This window comes from Phoenix dactylifera, chromosome 15, assembly GCF_051530095.1.
Source record: "Phoenix dactylifera cultivar Ajwa chromosome 15, Ajwa_hap1_PhDact_Kaust_v1.1, whole genome shotgun sequence".
Taxonomy (NCBI): Eukaryota; Viridiplantae; Streptophyta; class Magnoliopsida; order Arecales; family Arecaceae; genus Phoenix; species Phoenix dactylifera.
The window spans coordinates 3,934,165-3,956,158 of NC_143204.1; the positions used below are offsets into that span (position 1 = coordinate 3,934,165).

A 21,994-nucleotide genomic window follows, 5' to 3' on the forward strand; every position below is an offset into this window, starting at 1 on the left:
AGTATATAAGTGATTTTGGAAGTTCAACTTGATACCCGGTACTGTGTTTGAAGTTAATAATATTGATGGCAAGATAGGATTCATTCATAAGTTGTTTAAGGCTTGGACAATCATGCATGAAACATTATATAGAAAGAAAATATATTTCAGAATGAGATCTAAGAGTTTTTCCTTTGTTTACTTGGAATATGGAAAATTAGATCTTTTCAAATTACAAGGCAAATTGGTATTTTGATTGGAAGTCATTTAGTAAATTCTGAGAATAATTATCAATCTTGAAGAATATTTTAGGCTCAAATGTTCTACTATGGATAAAGAGCAATAGTTTATGATCCTGCGATAAATCAATTAAATGAATATTAGTTGATGCTTTGACAAAAAAAATCATGTTGCAAATTTTGGATGTGATTCAAAATTGGGGGAATTGGAACAATTTAGTTTTTTGGAGAAAAAAAGAGCTGAAGAAAAAAGGATGACTATAACTAAAAATATGAAATACTTAATAAATTTATGATGTTTTGAGAAGATCCTCCATGTTAAGATAATTTGACCTCTTTAGATTTACGAGATCATGTATGTTTGCAATATTGCAAATAAAAAAAAAATCCTTATTGGTGGATTTGATCTTAAGGTAAAATCATGGAGCTAAATCTTTAAACCAGATTATTAGATTTTTGTGAGTTGAATATATATATATATATTATATAAAAAAGGCTACATATTGATCATGGATTTTGTATCACCATAGGTGAAATCCTAGCGGAATTTCATGAGAGTCCTCAATGTGTTTAATCTAGAAGTAAAGATTTGAGGTGGTTGAATATGCTAATGAGTAAGTTAATCTAGAATTTTTACAGAGCATACAAATAATATTCTTAAAAAAGAGATCAAAATCAAATTGTAGAATGAAATTGTCAAGGGAATCTAGAGTTGGCTTAGCTTGAATTGGATCTAGTGTGGGAAGTAAGGATAAAAAAAATTCTGATTGGATATTATTAAAAAAAAGGGGGGATGATGATATGGGGTCATTAAGAAATTTTGGAAAATAATGATCAGAGTTGTGCAACGAAAGTATGGTGGTTCGAGTCATTTTTAAACTAGTCAAAAACATTGACTGTATTTTGAAATATATTATGGAAGACTTGATTTTTCAATAAATAAGGATTTTGTTAATAAGGGAAGGTGAATACTGTTGATTCTCAGGATAATCATGATATGACTATGTTATCTCTCTAATAGATTCTTCTAATGTTGGTATGCTAAGTAAAGTCTTGAGCATTTCATGACTACGGTGGGTTGATCATTGATTAGATATGATCTAAATTTTTAAGTATCCAAATAAACCATGCGTTATTGTCCATAGTTTATGAGTTATAAATTAAGCCTCGTGACATATTGAACCATAGCATCAGCCATCAATACTTTGTCTTCTTAGACTTGCTCTTGTGATTTGATACCAATTATTTTGAGATAGACCATTGTTGTCTAATGATCATCATTACATGTTCATTTTGTGAATTCCATTCCTGACCATCTAATGACTTGACTCTGATTAAGGTTGGTCATTATATTTTGTGAATCAGCATCCTACCATAACAAGTGTATCGAATCCATTTTATTTCATGTTCTACCCCAAATACAATTTAGTCAATCTTGTTGTGAATTAATCCCAATCCAATCTGGAGTGAACCTGCATTAATCTTAGATTTTAGTTAGACACTTATCTAGTGCTAATCTTGCTAGTTTATATCAAATTTTTGATAATTGATCCAAATTGCCTATCACACTGATTTTAATTGAGGAGAACGAGATCTTGGATTATGTTACATAATGAGATGAGCATCCCTCAATTTAGAAGGTCAAGGTTTTTCAAATTTCGAGGACGAAATTTTATTGAGGAGGAGAGAACGTGAGAACAGGCCCCAAAAAGGGCTGAAGTCGGCTAGGCCTCGAAATTTTATTAAGGAGGGGAGAACATGAGAACAGGCCCCAAAAAGGGCTGAAGTCGGCTAGGCCCAAAAAAATATAGAATAGAGGATCGCGATCGCGTTACGGAGGCGGAGACGCCAAAACAGCTCCGCTGCCTCTTGAATGGCTTCCGATCCCGCTCAACCACCGCAAGCATCATGGCGATGAACGAGCTAGGCCATTTCGAATATTCCCTATTAAAAAAAAAGAAAGAACCCCGATCGCTCACCATCCCAGTCATTTCCAACTCTTCCGCTCTTTTTTTCTCCCTCCATCCTCGGCTAGGGTTTTCAGAGCCCTTACTATGCCGCCGGAGTGGGTGGTCGCAGCTTCTTCCCGGAACTAGGTAAGAGTCCCGATCTCTTCCCTGCCTTCTCTCCTCCTGATCTACTCGGGATAGTAGACAAAAAGAAAAGAAAAGAAATAGAGGGGAAGAAGAAGAAACAAAGAGAGAGAGAGAGAGGCGTACATATGGTCATCAAGGTCGCCGGCCCTCGGCCACAAGCACTGTTGGGCTTCGGCCGCAACTGACCTAGGGTGGAGGCTAGCAATCTCTTTCCCTCTTCTCTGTTTCTGAGATGAAACAGAGAACGGACTCCACGGCTCTCGGCCGCAGCCACCACCAGCCATCGGCCGGGACTGCAGTCGGGTCGGAGTGTCGTCCCCTTTACTCTCTCCGGTGGGACAGAAGGGCGGCCCTCACCTCTTCCCTTCGGTGAAGAGAAGGGAGACGGATGAAGAAGAAGAGGAAAGAAAGGCTTACTGGGATCCTCGGCCGCAGGTGCCCGGCGGGTGCTGCGGGCGCCACTGGCCGGCTGTGGGCGCCGCCAGCCTCGGCCGGCTTCTTCTGTGTGCTCCGACCGAGGAGAGCATCATTCCTTCCCTACTGCTGAGGAAGAGGAAGGGAGGTCGGTCGCTGTAGGCCGAGTCGCGGTCGCCACGGGGCGTTGCTGGCCAGTCAAGGCTTCACCAGCCTCGGTCGGCCCCTCCTGCGCGATTCTGACAGGGGGATCTTCCCCCTTCCTTGGGTTAGTAGGAGGAGAAGAAAAGAGAAAATGAGGAGAAGAAAAAAGAAAGAAAGAAAGATAGAAGAAGCAGCTTTGGGAAGAAGAGAGGAAGAAGAGAAGAAGTAGAAGGAAAAAAAGAGAAGAAAAAGGAAAAGAAGAAGAAGAAAAGAAGGGAAGAAGAAAAGAAGAGAAAGGAGAAGAGAGGAGAAAATAGGCGGATCGGGAATGGAGGAGAAGAAAAGAGAAAAGGAGAAGGAAAAAAAGATTTGGGAAGAAAAGGAGAAAAAAAAAGAAAAGAAAAAAAAAAAGAAAAGAAAGAGAAGAAAAAGAAGAAAAGAAAAGAAAAAAAAGAAGAAAAGAAGAAAAGAAGAAAAGGAAAACAAAAGAAAAAGAACAAAAAATAAATAAATATATATATATTGAATGAATGAATAATAAATAAATAAATATAATAATAAATAAATATAATAAAAATAAAATAAAATAATAATAGTAATAATATAAAAAAAGCGAGTGGCAAATAATCCGTTTCCTATGATATTGATAGGTATAGTGGATTTATCATCCGAGCCTAGAGATTTGGGAACGGATCAAGGTAAGTAACCCTGGCACAAATCTTATTGATTTCAAATCATTGTTTAAATATAAGTATAAAATAAAGAAATATATATTTGTTATGATGTATTTTCTCCAAAGTAGTATCAAGCATATGATTGCATGTGATTCATGAATTTGATTAAATTGCGTCCTTCATGAATTGGGTATGAATTATGGTTATGATAAATTGCATGAAAATAATATTTGTGGTATGATTATGCATTTTAAAACTTTACGATGTCATTTGCCATTTTCTAACCTATTTATGAAGGTATGATTTATGAAAAAGAATAATGATTTATGAACTCTCAGATAGCTATGCCCGCCTCTAGAAATAGAGGTTAGTCGACACCCTGGAGCTAGCATCCGACGAATACGGCCCTCTGCCAATGGGTTAAAGTTGGCAATGAATATGAATTATGAAAACTCGTCAACTACGAATACAGCCCTGTCATGGGATTATAGTGACCATAGCAGCACATTCGTTTGAGAGCACGATTTATAAAGCATGGATAGATGGCAGCATTTTATATGAATTGCATTATCATTTTTATGAACTTGCATGGCTGGAGCATGTATTGCTTTATGACTTGTTTTGAGTATATTGTCTATAAAATGCTTTACTTTGCTATAACTGTTATTTTCTTGAAATGATGCATTGACATGGAACACTGATGCTTGATTTGGTAAGATGGTGCATGGTTGCTTACTGAGCCACATAGCTCATTTGTCTCCTTATGTTTTTTCAGTTAAATAAGATTGCTAGGAGCGAAGAAGAGCAAAAGAAAATGGGGTTTGAAGCATAGATACAAGATTTCATAGATGTAGCCATATTAATGAGTTTGGTTTGTAATCTTGCAGACTCAAATACTTGATTTAGATGCTGTGTACCTGCTTCCTATTGAAAATGAAATTGATGAAATTTTATCATATTACATATAAGAATTATTGTTATCACGGGCTTCGTGTTATTGTGGGCAACACCCTACAGTAGCACGACCGTGTCACGGGTCGGATCTGGGGCGCGATAAATTATGTCCAAATTTGGATCGTGACACTAATGGTGGTGCAAAACATTAAGCAACAGAACATATCCATCCTTATTAGGTGGGCAACGTGGATATTTTTACTAATACTTGGCACGTGCAATACATGTATGGATCTAAAGTGAATGATTGTATGATAACTGTGTCCTCATCAACTTGTAAAAATTTTCAGGTTAATGTTTCACCATGAGATAGTTCAACGTAAAAGGATTGATTGATACACCCAAATGTACTTGGCATTCTTCGTGTGTCTCCTTTAAAATATTACATGGAGAGAAATAAATAGCTGGGTTGGTGGGGAGAGGAGAGGGAGGGAGGGAGTGTGGGGCAGGAAGGGAGTTGGTGTGGGGGGGTGTGAAGGTAGTTAGTTTAACTAAAGAATATGAGGAAGCTATAAAGGTAAGCCCCATGACCTCATACAAATTGGCATGCAACAAAATTATGGGAAAAATTATCACTAAAAAAATGTTATCATACACACTTTCTTACATTCTCACTTTCTTGTCTGTAGCTCTCTCCAAACAGGGCAAACTCATGAGGGCAACTCAAGTAAAAGGAGAATTAATCTACCATTCTTCCTTTATAAAAAAATAAAAAAAATCAGAATTGCCACAGGCCCTTAGGTAGTGAACAAGGATCAGAATTTAGTTGAGGTAGGAATCAAACCTAAAGAGGATCTATTATGAAATGAGTGCATGATCATCAAAGTTAAGAATGTTGTAATCAACAATCCATGAATTGGTGTCAAATTCCTGATGAGAAAATTATGGTCAAGAGAGAAGCCTGCCATCAAAGCAAAAACATAAATTGGGATATCTTATTTCTTATATTATTTCAGCTCATCAATGCCATGGAAGGAGTCTAAAGCAAGCCTACAAAACTAGTACCGAAAATTGTACCGATACATTATTGATTTTTATGGGATGGCACACACCCTATACCAATACAAGCTCCCAACATTTTTTTCAAGGAATGTTGAACCAACCCGAACCGATGCCAGCCCAGACAATTTGCTGATTTCTTTAATTTGGGTTATAAAAGGATCCCTCACCTCCCTCAGGATGAACGAGAGCTTCGAGATCGTTTGAGGTCTCTCTCGCGCTCTCTCTTCGCTCTCTCCACCTTGCGATGCTCAAGGTCAGCTCCCCCTCTATCTTAGTCCCTGTCCCCATCATGAAGTCTCGGCCATGGATTAAAGCTACTTCAAGCCCTCACTCCTTGTCATCGAATGCCTTGACCTCATCTCTCTCTCTCTCTCAAGTAAGTGCAAAGGCCTTAGCCTCTCTCTCTCTCCTTGCCTTTCTCCCTCCCTCTCCATTCTCTCCCCCCTCTCTCCCTTCCGCTCTCTTCCTCCCTCTCCTTCTCCCTCTCCCTGTCCCTCTCCCCCTCCCTCTTCCTATTTCTGTATGCTCCGACACAGCACATACAGACCCATACCGTATTAAACCGGTCACTGGTACAAGTCCTAATACTGGTTTAGCAAACCTTTCTCCTAACCATGGTACCACCCGAAACCAGTGTCGCAGGTTCGTATCAAGTGGTACGAGATGGTTCCGCTCATTTTGACCCATATAAACAACTCATAAATTGAATCAAAACTACCTTACCGGTACAATCAGTATGGGGCAGTACGAGCCGGTAGGGCAAACTTTGGTCTGGAGGAAGAAGAAATAATTTAGCATACTCTTGAGGTAAAGCCAATCTAGGCCAAAACTCCCTCAAAAGAACAAAGAAATGGATTGTCAAATTAAATGATTTCTTTATATGCAATGAGACAATATGTGTTTCTAAGGAGATATATGATACAATTGAAGGGTCATAGGCCTAAAAAAAATATACAGGATTGAAGTGAGCTGACTGGACAACAAGGGACAGTTTGATGGCATAGCGACTATTGATAGAAACAAAAGGCTACTTCAATAACAAAAAAAAAAGATAGAAATGAAAGCCAAAAATAGACTAGCATATGGAAAGATAATTAACTGCAGACATAATGCTGGATATACTTATGATATAATTGTTGTTCGTCTACATTCTGCATTCAATAAAAGTTGCATAATTAACTAATAATTTATTCACAATTTGGTTGTCATGGTGGTGAAGATGCCCTTCTAGGTAATCGTATACACATCTATGTTATAGATAAAAATTGAATACTTGGATAATTAAACAATGGACAACTTGCAAGTCATGCTTTTGATTCTAGAGAATATCAGCAGAATTGCATGAAATTCTTAAGCATTGTTTGAATATTCAATACCTAAAGAGATGCATGATATCTACTATTTCAGTGCTAAGCATTCACATCCGTGGCCTGCTTCCATGTTATTGGATAATGTATAACCTAGGTAGACATTATAATTTTGGTTCATATATGCGCAACTGAAATATGAAAGTACAGTATGACTTAACCAATCAATAGGAATATGTGTTGATGTAAGAGGGCCATTCTTCAGCAACAAAAAAAAGCACTACAAAAATTTGCTGGAAATAGAGAAAGAATATCATTTGCTTTCATACCAGTTGCATATAAAGGAGTTCTTGTATCCTTGAATCCTCGAAAGACCCCTTGCATGGCCAACGATAAAAGAACAGCCGGAGCACCAAGAGACCTCAATGTCAAGTATTGACATGCTGGGGTCAACATAGGGGAATCCTATTGAAACAAAAGGCCCTGTTATTATATATAGGCAATAGTTTATGTTACAATTTTCAACAAAGTTGGAAGCATGAAACATAGATACATAGAGAGAGTGGTGTCTTTAAAATTTTCAGCAATAAAGACTTAGCAAAGAATTTTCAGCAAAATATATGCTATGAAATACATTTAATAGTAACTAGAGGACAAGAATAACTTAGCAAAGGATTTGTTGGGCATGTTTGCAACATGCATCTAACACACTATATGATACTTTTGTTTAATTATGATAACTCCATAGTTGTATGAGACCAACTGCAAAAGAAGGTTCACATTGAAACACACAGAATGCATAGTTGAGTTGCACAGTATTCTACATGAGATTTTGATGTAGTGAGAATTGAAAGAACTAAGTACATATTGAGTCAAGATAATTTATGATGGCAATGGATGAAACTTTGACCTAAAGTAGGTCTCTGGTTGTTTTGAAATATGTATTATTGAACATGGATGAAAAACTTTGACTCCCGCAAGCATATGTGTAAATTAGGAAGAGGCAGGGATTGGGGCTTTTAGCCTTTAGTTTGAATAAATGACTTCCAATTCCCCATCTACTATTTTAGTGATCCAAATAGCAATATTTCAAAATAGGGAGAAAACATAGCCTTCAGAAGTAATTGGTAAAAAATAAAAAATAAAGATGATTTCTAGTTATGTCTAGAGGGTGAGCCTTGGCGCAACAGTAAGGTCGCTTCATTAGCACCTGGAGGTCACGGATTCAAAACATAGAAGCACCCACTCTGTACGGTGGGTTAAGGCTATGTACACCCTTCCTAGATCCCGAAATTGTAGGAGCCATAAGCATTGGGCTGCCATTTCTAGTTAAGTAAACCTGATGCGTTGATGACATAGATGAGAATCATTGAACTAAGCAACTTCTTTGTTGTAGAGATTGCAAACTTGTGTTTAGTATCTTAATGTACATAACATTCTAACCATAGTATGCCATACCAGTTCGAACCAGACGGTACGGGGCGTATCGTAACATATCGGTTCGGTACCTGTATCTGGTACATGTGGCGTACTAATACTCGGTACGCCAAAAAAAATTTGTACCATACCGTACCGACACTGTGCTAGCATAGCACTGGTACGAGGTCTAGTACCGAGACGGCGAACCTTGATTCCAACTAATATTCATAACTATGAGAAACACAATGACACCAATTGAGGAAACATGTGCAAAAGCATGTTGGGCACCCCTCAAGTCAGACAATATATAACTTCCTTGCCAAAATTCCAACAGTCACCGACATGTCTGTCAATAAGTAGTGTTCGATGAAGATACTGGTAATATAAACTGTCATTTAACTAAAGAACTTAAATGTCAGCTAGTCACTGCTGGTTAAGCCTTCGTCTGTGGCAGTCCAACCCCCTTTCACCTTTGCTATCAGCTGCTTGAGGTGGAATCTGCTAAAGTTGTTGCCCAACTAAACTAACACTAAGTTGCATGCCAGCAACCCATACAAAGATATGTTTTTCTTTCCCAACACTTCTAGATCATAATTATGCAAAGCAAGTGTAGAGATGGAACTAATATACGTAAAATAGCAGTGAGCATTGGTCCTAGAAAATGACAGAGCAGGGAAGTGCCAAAGGATCCACCACTGTAATGGATAAATTATAACCTTATTCCATCAGAAGGTTATATCGCATTTTGTTTCTACTAGTTTAACGGATTGTACACAAGAGAACATGTGAATGGCTGTAACTCCTTACCCTCTCATAATTCAGACAAAAGCAGAAGAAAAAGGAGAAAAAATGTCGTTCCTCTTAGTCAAACCTGTGGCTTCATCTATTGTATACAACAATGGGGTTAGTTTAAGCTAGGAACAATCAAGCCCAACCCAAACTTTTCCTACTAACTCCAATCATTTCCTACGTCTGTCCTTCTTTCCATCCCCAACTAGGAAAGTGAAACCACCCTCTATAGAAAGTGAGATAAGCAAAAGGATAAAAGGAGGAAAAAGCATCATTCCTCTTCCTTGTTCCTACACATTTTTCTTCTTGGATGAAACGTAAAGCCTGTTCAAGTATGGACAACCAAACGCAAACAATCTTTACATGGTCCAACACATTAATTTATTTAACCAACTATATTAGAAACCAACCTCAGTCCTATTCATTTCAAACTTGCACAATTATCACATTATGCCTATTAACAATTGTTATTTTTATCATATCTCGGATAAAATAATATTGATTTTTCCTAGAAATAAGATATTAACTTATTTCTTCAAAGCCTTCATTTATTTTTCAAATTATATTTTTAATTGCTAGAACTAGTGGCTATCATGTGCGATGCATATGCAAAGAATATCTCTTGGATGAGATTTCCCAGTCATGAGCAAAAAGTTTAGCACATGCTGAACTCTATTTTTCACACACACACACACACACACACAGAGAGAGAGAGAGAGAGAAGCGAGGCATCTGAAAGTTTGGAGTCTAGGAGGCACTAGACTCCTAGCCTTTGTAGGCATAGTATGGCGGCCTCGGAGTCCAACATGTATGTGCCGCCCTACAAGACTTTCCATCATATATAAAGATAGTACTTTGCTTGTTGTTATATATATATATATATATATATATATATATATATATATATATATATATATATATATATATATATATATATATATATATATATATATATATATATATATATATATATATATATGTATGTATGTATGTATGTATATCTATATATGTATGTATGTATATACACACTTTTGTTAGATAATATCTTTCATATACTAATAGTTCAATCTTTATTTTTAATTTTTACTTATCTTAATCCTATTTATTAAAATTTGATACTAAAGTTTTTTTTCATTCCCTCCCACATCGTGGTGGTATTTTACTATTTATATGTGAGTCTGTGAGTGTATTCCAACTTTTGAAAGGTACAATCAAGCCAGACTCAAAACTTCTGTGTTCCATAATACCATAAAAAAGGAGTTTTCTTATTTCTTTGTTAGATCCGTAAGTTCACTACATGCATGATATGACCTACCAAGATTTGCCATAACAATCGGTACCGTACTAGTACTGAACCAGTACGTGGTGCCCTACTGTACCGACATTCGGTATGCTAAACCTTACCATACCATACCGTGTACCAACACTATAATAGGGTAGTACCAGTACGGGTCCGGTACCAAGACGGCGGACCTTGTGACCTATTGGTTGTTAATTTTAGGGCCAACAAAGATTATGCTTTAATTTCAAAAATAGAAGAACGTTACAAATTATTTGGTGAACACAAAAATATATACCCTTGGAAATGCTTAACACCATTAAATCATTTTAAAAGTTAATATCAAGGTGTCTTTCTATTAAATTTCTGCACAAATTTAGCTGTTAAAGAAACAAGAGTCAACATGGAAAGGCTAAAATGACAGATTTAATAGATTGAAGTACCAATAATTGTCATCAAACAAACTATAAGTAAACAAGGTCCCCTTCATCATTACAAATGTTACAAATTGCATTGGGCTCCCTTGAAGACAAAAGGCTTTTTTCCCCAAACCTAGATCCACCAATTTCAAGCATTTGGTTGTTCATAAGTATTGTCCACTTAACACACTGGTCAAGTAGATTGTTGTCTTGTTATTAAACATAAAAATATAGATGTAGTCTATGTAGTCTAAGCGGTTGCCTATGCCATTTTCCAAGGCAAGAAAAATCTGACATTACTTGAAAATGACTGCAAGAAAAAATTGACCAGAATCCAAATATGAGGCTCATTTAACTTTATATGAGGCAAATAGGTCTAAAAACATTTTATTAAACAAAAAGCTCCTTTGAACAAAAGGTGGTACCATTACTCTTCATTTGAATGGTAAGATGATTAAAGTAACCAAGGATCGCCGAACTGGTACCGGTAGGCATACCGGTGGGCCACCAGACCGGTTTGCTACCGGTTTTCGAACCGGTACCACTGGTTCGGCCTGACTCACGCATCCAAAAGCCCAAAAGAAAAAAATAGCCTAGCCGGTACCAGCCAGTACAGGCTAGTACCGCTTTTTAACGCCGAACTGGACCGATCAGAAACCGAACCGATTTGTTACGGGCCGAACCGGCCGTTACGGGCCGGTTCAACATTCCTTGAAAGTAACACATAAAGATGAAGATTGATATGATGGATAGGATTCCCAAAATAGATGTGTTCCATAAACCATCGCCGATCCAAGAAATGATCAATAATCTAGCTAGTATGAACCAATGGGAGCTTCTAAGATGCCCAACTTACCTTGCTAGTATAAGTCTATTCCTTGGAATGATCCAAATAGCTCTGACAAGTAACAACCTTTAGCAGGGTTTGTTTAGATATTCCAAAGTTGATGCATAACTGATGCATGAAATCTATTATGATGCGCAATTGGTATCAAATATCAAGTGACTGGACCATGCAGGTTCCAGGTCAGTACAGTAGATACTGTTGTTTATCAACCTTGGGCTGACCAACCCTTAATACAGCCATTATTAGCCTCCAATTTTTCTTTTTTTTCTTGATGCAGCGATCATTTTCTACAAAAATATGGTAAATGTAGTGATTTAAACACTAGAATCATTCTATCTTATCTGTATTGAAGTTTCGCATTGCTATTTAAATGTGTCTTATGGTGTAATACATATTTTCATATAACTTATCATAAAAATTATATTAGACAACTGACAACTATATTTGTGCATTTATACAAAGCAAAACAGCACAATCTAGCACTTGGAGAGCTCTTCGCTGCATCTCCCTATGTCGCCTTCACATGATATTGAAAACAAAGTAGGCGGATTATAGCTTTCCTACTCAACACCAAGAGGTTCAGCCTCAATTTGCCCCGGTCTGGCACAATCTGGGTGGTTCGGCTGCAAATTATATATATACTAGGCTTATTAAGGCCCAAAAGTACTTGTTCAACCATATTGGTTGGTACAGGGTTAGGGCCAATATACCTAGTAAATCTTGTGCAGAATCAAGTTAGCTACTTATACTACTTGATGAGTAAAGTGAACATAAGATGGTACAATAGCTTATTTGAGGGCCAATGCAAGAAAGCAGTGCTGTTGAAAATTCAAAACAAGGCCTGCTGAATTAGCCTGAACCGCCCAGTTTGGGTTGTACCGAGCGAAACTGGCAAGGATTGGGTCAGTGCGGCTGTGGTATTCAGAACCAGCCTCGAACCGGATGATTTGGAATGGAACTTGTGTAAACCGAGCGGTTCGCACGGGTTCAAACTAGTTCCTCTCTCCTCCCTCTTTTTAAGTAGTGACAAGGCCTGAGATGTAGAGGACACCTCTCAGAGCCAGAGCTACAGTGAGAGATCCAAGATTGGTTAAAATCCAGAGCGTGTTCTTTATACAATGAGCGTACAAGACTATAACGCCGCTTGGTTAGAAGTGTGAACTGATATGCCTCCTGATTATGCTAATAATCTAGATATCTACAAGGGACATCGCCACTCGACGAGATTTTAGAAATCAGTATGTATATTGTAATTTAAATATACGTAATTAATTATATTATTTTATATTTTGTATCTCACTAATTGATTTTAGGATATTTTATGTTGCTTCTTCTAGCATGCAACATCTTATTAATCATTTTATATTTTGCATCACTCTAAAACATTAAGATGCATCATTTAGAATGTATCAGGACCATTGAAACATCAAAAAATATCAAAACAAATCAAGAAACATCAAATTATACTTCAAATCATTGAAAAAAATTTATTACCACTAATTCAAACTTAAAAAATATTGAAAAAAATTAGTGTGCTGGCTCGAAACCGGCACGCCATTGCGTTCCGTGTGTCAGTATGGTACCAAACAGTATCGTACTGTACCGGCCGCTGACCGGTATGAGTTTCGGTACCAGTTCAGTGATCCTTGGTCCAGAAAGTAACATTTATCCATATAAATAATTTCAAAATTCAAAAATAAGTAAATTTCACCTATTTGTGGTAGTTTTACACTTCATAAGTGAATCCGCTGATGGTACATCAAACAAAAAGAAATGAATGAAGAAATAACAAAATAATAGTATGCCATGTCAAACTCTAGCGATAAAAGATGATTGCTTGAATAGCTAGGAAAAAATGTCAGGGAGCAAGTGTAAAAGCTAAAGCAAGATTTAAGTTGGTATGACAACCTAAGTTCACAGTTGCTAAGCCTCTGTGAATAATATGGCATACTAGCAAGCTACATCAATTCGGACATACAGATTCCATGGGACATCTATGAATAAATTACCCAAATAACCAAGGTTCCCGTCTTTTAGTGTCTTGATGGGCATGAGCTCTAAAGAAAGGATAGTAAGCACCCAATTGGTACCAACGCACTAAGAGTTCAGGTTCTGGGTTGCCAAAAAATCCACCAACATCCGCACCTATAAAAAATGCAAATATCAGATAAGTCCATCGAAAAGTAGGCAAGAGCTAAGTCTATTGAACAAGTTAATCACCAGAGAATGACAAGCCAGTAAGACCAAGTGTTAAAATCATGGGAACTGAAGCTCTGAGTTGGTCCCAATTTGCAGAATTATCTCCAGTCCAAACTGTACCATATCGTTGACTTCCAGCAAAGAAAGCCCTTGACAAGACAAATGGCCTATCCTTTCCATTACCACGCTTTAGAAGTCCATTTGATGTAGCCATATGGAAGTAGTATCCATAGGCATTATGTAACTCCCTATGCTCTACATCTCCATAATGTATGGCATCCCTCGGCATGGTAATCTGATAAAACCAAATATAATTTTTAGATAGCAGCATTAATAAAATATGTTGCTTTAAAGCTGGAAACTCACATACGCATAGTGTTCATACAAGGCACTGCAGCATAGTGTTTGATAATTGATAAATTGATATGGCTAAATGCCAAAAGAAAGAGCAATTGAATGAATAAATGCCAAACAGCTCATTTTGAGTCAAAAAGGCAACACTCCATGTTTGAAGTAGTCTGATGTAGTAAATAACCAGGTCTATAACAGTAAACTTACTGACCAGTGAAAGGAAATAGGTTAAGAGTTACATTTGTAGTCTAAATATAGCACGTAGTAAAAACTCATATGACATGAAGATCCAGGCTAAGGATCAAAACTACATTTAATTATATGGTTTTCTATAAGACTCTAGAGCAAAAGAGACAACTGTTTTTTGACGCTCCATGTGTTTGCTCGTATTTTTACAAACTATGTTCTAATGGAAGTAAATATGCACCACACTTATACTTCATATTTTGTAAAAACCCACTGTTCTATATGGGTGAGGGAGCAAATTGAAAAATATGTGATACCGATTTTTTGTTTTTTTGTTCAATTTAGATTTAACACAAGATCCTTCGATTCAACCCCAGTTATTCTTCAGCAAGTACTCAAAAGCATAAAGATAAACAGTGGTACAAAAATTCCAACAACATATTATCTAAGCAAAGTTTCAAGTGTTGGTCCAAATTGATCCTTTTCAGCTGAGAATGAACCTATGCTGACCTCAAGTTATGAGTTTTAGTTCATTTTGGTGAGGTCAGTTTCTGCTGAAACTAACTAGAATGGGTTTCATTTTCAGTAAAACCGACCAAAACTAGCCTACATAACCTTTCTACGTTTAATGTTAGTGTTTACATACATTGAGTTTTATTCATTTATTTATTTAAGTACATCAGCTATATTAGATAGAAGATTGTGATTTTGTATTTTTTATTTCTTTTTCTTGAGTTAAAAGAGGAGATGGCTAATAGGTTTAACACTTGACAAGCCGGCCATGCAGAAAAGAACACTTATTATAGTATCTTATAAAGAATAACATGAAGAACTCATTGCAAGTCATTTCATCCTATTAATATTTTTTATATAAAATAAATATAATAGTTTATGACTACATGCATTTGATTGAACAATTGCTTAACAACAAAAATGCTAAAAAAAAGCCAAATTCAATATATTTGTGAGTTCAACTAAAAATGATAATGAATTTGCAAAAATTGAAGCTCAAGGAGTTACACATAACTCACAACATAAAACACCAGTATATTTAATTTCACTTATTGTAACATCAACTTGAGCCATGAATTGTCGAAACTACACAAGTAATGAACCTATGTAATACAAAATAATCTAAAATGTTATAATAGTTTTTCTTTTATAAAATTTTTCCTATTCTTTCCATTATTGATTTTTCTTATTTTTTTGATTGAAAGTCCGAAACTTGGAGTTAAACCTCTAAAACCATCGAATCTGCCAAAACTGAAATCCCAAAGACTAGCAAAAAGCAAAACTATAGTCGAGCTTTCAAAACTTGTATCTAAGAAGATACATTTGAGATGACTTTCTACTTATTTAGCTTTTCATTTCATGGATTTGAAACTTGATGAGTAAATCTCATTTCAATTCTCACTTTTGCTAAAATCTGTATTAATATGTTCAATTTTTTATGACATGGTAGGTTATCTCTGGTAATATGCAACCATGGTAACCTTCTTATATGGATCATCTTTTGGTTAAAAGTTCCCCGCCAGGGTATGATCGGAAGTTTGAATGTGTATAAAAATCTGCTACAGGCTATAGGATTGGGTGAGCAGGAATGTGAGCAACAAATTGTGGAAAAATTAGGAGGCCCACAATTTGTAGTTATCATTTTTTCGATTATGGTGACAAATGCATTTTAATAAAGCTAGTTTGCACTAAATACAAACATTTTGCTGCTGTTGCAGTTGTAAAAAATAGACAGCATGAATAAGGTAAAATAGGTGATGAAAATCCAAAATGCAAAGTTTTTCCCTATGTTTGTCATTTTTGCATGGAAATTTAACAGTTTGATAGTAGTATTCCAATTGAAGCTGTATAAAAGTTTTGTGAGATATGATTGGATTTGTTTCCTTTTAAATTTGCTCCATGGTTTTAGAATAACTTTTGCAGTCAACTATACTATTTAAATCCAATGTAAAGACTGTTCAGATGGTTAAGTTTGTGTATCAATCACATATCCATAAATTTCTACATCTAAGGGTCGGGTTTTAGGTGTGTCACCAAACACTGGACATGAGCATCTGTGTGATTAACTAGGGGGAGAACCACTTCGACTAGAAGACTGATGCATTTGATATGTTGGTTCATGTTGCTCGCTCCTTGTTATACTGATCTAATTGGTAATTCCAGAATTGTTTTAAAAAGCCAATAGCCTTTGAATTCAATCCACCATTAGGACAGTCTATCATCTCCTTGTAAATTGCCCAACCTTCAAATATGGCACAACATCAACCTGATGACAAAGAAGTAAATTCTTTCTAGAAATATGCCCATAGTTATGTTCTGTTTTAGACCATAGAGTTAACAAGTCACAACACAGCTGCACAGTAACATACCTCAGGGATATTGAAGACTGAAGGCTCATTCATGTCGTTCCATATGTACAACGTGGGAGTTGAACCTACATAATTCTGGAAGGAGAACTTCTCAGCCCACCATTCCCGCACTTTTGGATTCAAAACATCCCCATACGACGAGGAACCCGCCCAGCACCAGCCATCAAAATCCTTCCCTGTGGCATCCTTCACATAATAACCCCTCTCGGTGGCCTCCTTGTGTATGTAGAAAGAATCATCCCGCTTGATGTGAGGGTCGACAATTGTCACCATATGCCTCCCCTTCGCCGCCAGCTTCTCCTGCATCTCCTTGGGGTTGGGGAACAGCACCCGATCCCACGTGAAGTACCGCTTCCCATCAGTGTGCTCGATGTCAAGCCACAGCACATCATATGGTATATCATGCTCATCGAACCCAGCATCCACGGCCGCAACATCCTGCTCATCCCGGTAGTTCCACCGGCACTGATGGTAAGCCACAGCGAACTCCTGCGGCATCGCGGGGGTCCCGGTGATGCCGGTGTACTGCCGCAGAACGTCCTTAGGCTCGGGCCCGACAAAAAAGAAGGCATCGACGACCCCGGCCTCGCTCATCCACAAAGTGTCGATCCTCCCCTTTGCCGGCGCGGCCGGGTCGTCCCATCCGGGAGCGAGGACGTCGATTTGCATCTCGGCGGCATTGAGCCAGAAAAAGCCGGAGGAGGATCCGGCGCCGTGGGAGAGCATGAAGGGGATGGCGCCGTAGAGCCCAAAGGGGGAATCGGCAACGTACTCGAAGACATCAAGATTGAAGAGACGATAAGGCTCGGAGTGCTCGACGCCAGGGCCGCTGATGGGGCGGAGAGAAAGGGACGACGAGGCGTGCTCGGGGATGCCGTAGACGAAGTCGGCGCTATGGAAGGAGACGTCGAAGCTGATGGACTGGGGTCCATGGGGCCGGGTGTCCGTGTGGCCGCGGAACCGCTCCTCCCAGTCCTCGTCATCGTTCTTCTTGGCCCTCAGCTGCTCGAAGTCGAAGAGGCCATGGGAGTTGAGGGAAAGGACCGGCTCGCCCGATCCCTTCCAGCGGACTTGGATCTCGAAGGGGTCGTGGATGAGGACGGCCTCGAAGCCGTCGGCCAGGTAGAAGGAGGAGGAGGAACCGGCTGCGGGAGAGGAGAGGCGGGGGAGCCAGAGCCGGCGGTTGTCGAGGTCGGGGAGGAGAACGTCGGGGACCTGGAATCGACGGCGGGGGGCGGAGGGGTCCTCGTCGATCTGTAGGCGGAGGACGCCGCCCGGATAGACGGATAGACGGAGGAGGAGGGGCCGGGGGGGATCGCGGTCGGACTCGGGGTCGTCGCCAGCGGTGGCCTGGCGGAGGGGCTGGGATGGGAGGAGGCGGGCGGAGACGGCTCCATCGGAAAGGGAGACGTCGGCGGCGGAGAGGGAGGGGATGGAGTGGGGCTTGCGGCCGCGGGCGCGCTTGCAGAAGGGGGTCTGCTCGCAGTTCCGGAACTCGTCCTTCTTCCAGGCGGAGGCGGCGGAGAAGAAGAGAAGGAGGAGGAGGAGGAGGAGGAGGATCGGCGGAGACCGATCGGCTAGCGAAGGCATGGCGACGGTCGCGGTGGCGAAACTGGTGGTGACAGTGGGAGATGGACCTGTGCTTCTTTTAGTCAGCGGCTATGCAGGACCATACGAGTGCCAGGGGAGAGAGATATCATTACAAACTAATTTAATAATAATAACATAGTTAGCAACGAGAAAAAAAATATATTTATATATACAATATTTTTTTTAGTAAAAAAGAATTACACCTATATTAATTATTTTTACCCGGCAATGATAATTCTTGATTTCGTTAGAATCCATCGATTATTATTTTTTATAAATATACTATTAGAAAAGCATAGGCCAAAATGATGAAATATAATTTTGATATTAACATACGGCAAAGTTTAATGATGGTAAAGAACTCATCATAAACACATCTTCTTCGACATAACAAAGTTATACCCTATTTTATTTTCATTAGTTTGAACTTTCTTCTTAGAAGAACACTGTTCCTATTTAATGTAACCAACTTAAGATTTAATGTAAAATTCATGCTATTCGATAATACACAAGACTAGGCTCTTTCAATCTTTTCGTCCTCAGACATAAGAAAAGATTAGAGGAATAGAGAGTTAGAGACCTTTAAGCACTCTCGCCAGCCCTAACGGTGTACCGAGTTCGGGTCGGATCATAGGATAAAAAATCTAAAATTGCTCCAAAAATCAAATGGGTTAAGTCGGGTCAGAATTTAGTAAACCCAAATTCAACCCAAAAAATAAAACAGATCCAATGTTAGAATCCGACCTGGCCCCACGAATCCTTTAAATCGCCCGGGATCGAGACTAAGCACGTTGGGGCGAGACGGGTCACAAGTCAGCCCGAGTCACCATTTGTAGCCTTAGATCTAGCTGCCTTCTAAGATTGGATCCTTTGTACTGATGGCTACTTTGCCTGGCATGATATCCTTGAGATAAGAAAGGTCCAATTTGTAAAGTCCAAGCTCAGGAGTTCTCCTCATTTTTGCTGGGAAACCCTAGAGCTCAATTACGTGGTGACCTATGAGCCACGAATTGCCACATAGGGACGCATGAAAAGAAGAATTCTTTCCATCAGTTATTCCCAATGATTATACTTATGAATGCTATCCCTAGAGAGGCAGCATGTTAGTCTAAGGATACACCAATGAGCTAGAGGACTTGACAATCATAACTAACTTTGTTGAGATTGAGCTGTAGAAGGCTATGCAGGAAAGGCCTTCATCCTGAAATCTAGCAGGAGATGCTCGTGCCAGAACCAATGATGGTTGATGAGGACTCATCTTCTATCCTCAAGGGTCGAAGTCTTCGTGAAGACCCAAGGCAAGAAGTTCGCCTTCAAGATGGGAAAGGGGGAATCCTCTTCTTCAACTATCACCACCACTGCTCCACTAAAGGAGTATCTTCTCCAGCACAATGCCTCTAAAGTTGCACTTGAACGGCACTTGATCAGAACATTATTCCTGCTAGAGACCAATGAAGATACGAGTCAGGGTAGAAAAGAAGCAATGCTCCTATAAAAAGTGTGAATAGTTTGGCCATTATGCATCAAATTTCCCATAAAGGACCTTGGCCGTCACCGATGTTGAAACTAAAGTAGCAGAAGAAGATATAGAACCAGAACCTGAAGATAAAGAAGGGACACTTATCCTTGATGATAATGAATCCAGCTCCTCTCATATCCTTAAATCAGTGCTTTCTGCTCTAGAGAAAGAACATTCTTATCAAGGAAGGAACATCTTCTAGCATTGCACCATTTGCAATAATAAGTTGATCAATGTCATCGCAGATAGCGACACCAATGATTGCATGACTTTGCAAGAATTGGTTGACAAGTTGGGTTTTGAAACTATCGAAATCAACAAACCTTATAGAGTTGCCTAGGTTGGTTATCAAACTTTCATTGCTAGTTGCAGGTGTTTGGTCAATTTTTCATGGGGAAAGGGACAAGAAATCATGGAGTAATGTCCTACCCATGAAAACATGCCACATTCTACTAAGCAGGTCATGGCTACTTGATCATGATGTCACATACAAGGGATGTGACAGCACATGTACAGCTTTACCTTGAAAAGCTAGAAGATCACTCTCGGCCTCAGCAAAAGACGTCTAACAAATTTAACACGAAGACTTTGTCACTTATGGTTCATCAACCCAAAAAGCACCAGAAGAAGTTGCCAATTCAAGCTATTTCAGTATAATTTTTCAGAAGCCAAAATTTTCAATCCCATGAGATTCCTATAGGTCAGAAATATCCTACCTCAAAAGTCATCCCTAGACCATTTTGGGTAACCTTGAGAAGCCTAAATTGATGACTTAGCATGAATATGTGAAGACACTTGACTCACAAAGTGTCGATGGAGCTTAAATGTTTGCAACCTTAGAAATGTATCATTAGTAGCAGAATTTTAAAAATTCACTAAATATATTCACATATAGTATTTTGGCATGAAATACTTCCAACGTGTCCATCATCTAGCAAACTTTCCGATGCAAGTTGAATAGCATCAATCAGAGGTTGGATGACAATATTATGGCTAGAAAACCAAACCTGTATCAATATAATTCTAAGCTGTGTACTAGATCTTACCATCATCAATCTATTAATGGTGATTGTTGCTGGAAATTGGACCCGGGGGCGACGATCGGCTGAGAAGGAGGAGCTCCGGTGCTGGATAGGCGGGAGGAGGCGGTCCGTCGGCGAGCGGCGTCCTCCGGTAGATCTGCAACAAGCCGATGGCCGGGGTTTCCGGCGCCGGCCCTCCGATGCTTAAGTCAGAGGGGAAAGATATAAGTAGAATCAATAATATACCCAGAGTTTCCGCGTCCAGCCCCCTTTAAGGTAGAGGGGTTCTCCTTTTATAGAGAGGTGTCGGGTTACCTGTGACGTGACGGGGCCAGGCTGCCGTATGACTGAGCACGTCGCGTGAATTAGTACACGATCGTGTGAATTAATGCCTTGTCGTAGAGGATGAGGTCGGAATCAGGGAGTTGTCACGGTTGATTGAACGTAGCCGAGCTGACTTGCTATGGAGGACTGGAGATCCGCAGACAGCAGGAGCCATGCGCATTAATTGTTGAGTAAGCCGGAGGTCTGCGGAGACCATGCACATTAATTGTTGAGTAAGTCGGGGGTCTGCAGAGACCATGCGCATTAATTGTTGAGTAAGCTGGAGGTCTGCAGAGACCATGCGCATTAATTGTTGAGTAAGCTGGAGGTCTGCAGAGACCATGCACATTAATTGTTGAATAAGTCGCTCGGGGTGTGGTCCCAAATCGGGCCGTAGGAGGACGTGACTGCAGTGGGCAGTCGGTGAGGTCCGATTTCTGGGATCGGATACCTTTCAAGATCGGACGTTCCGAGGTTAAGAGTTCTAGGGTTGGACGCCTGGTCGTCCGCCAAGTCGGTCGTCCGAGGTCGGGCGCCGGCGTCCGAGGTCGGGCGCCAGGTGGGTCGTCTGAGGTTGGGCGCCAGGTCGGCCGTCCGAGGTCGGACGTCCGGGTTAGGGCGCTTCCAATCCCGTACTGGCGATGCGCCCACGTACTTGGGGAGACTTGTATTTTCCCCAACACTACCCCCGACTTTCGAGTTCGGGTTGCTCGCGAGCTCGGACGCAGGAAGTAGTTGCTTTTATTGCAGTGATGGGGGTCAGGGAGAGTTAAATTATGCCGGCGCTCCGCGCGCTTCGGAGTGCTTTTAATGGGGGAAGTGGGGGGCGACGCCCTTTCATTCTTCGAGGCCGTTTCGTG

General features: G+C 39.6%; 1 protein-coding gene across 11 annotated transcripts in view; it reads right to left on the reverse strand.

The window, feature by feature from the left end:
• LOC103697189 (putative glucan 1,3-alpha-glucosidase) overlaps positions 1–18,367 on the reverse strand; it is a 100,241-nt gene extending 81,874 nt beyond the window's left edge. For 5 of the 11 annotated variants that reach the window (XM_088711871.2, XM_089927639.1, XM_088711873.2 and 2 more), the window contains exons 1-4: positions 16,680–18,364; positions 13,783–14,056; positions 13,572–13,707; positions 7,139–7,274 (exon numbers count right to left, since the gene is read on the reverse strand). In XM_088711871.2, the coding sequence (XP_088567997.2) occupies positions 7,259–7,274; positions 13,572–13,707; positions 13,783–14,056; positions 16,680–18,269 (2,016 nt within the window). In that variant the 5' untranslated portion in view covers positions 18,270–18,364 and the 3' untranslated portion in view covers positions 7,139–7,258. Of the gene's footprint in view, positions 1–7,138; positions 7,293–13,470; positions 13,708–13,782; positions 14,057–14,959; positions 16,577–16,679 lie in introns of those variants that run through there. The other 6 variants (XM_088711866.2, XM_088711868.2, XM_088711867.2 and 3 more) reach the window with 3 other exon arrangements.
• Positions 18,368–21,994: the final 3,627 nt, after the last annotated feature.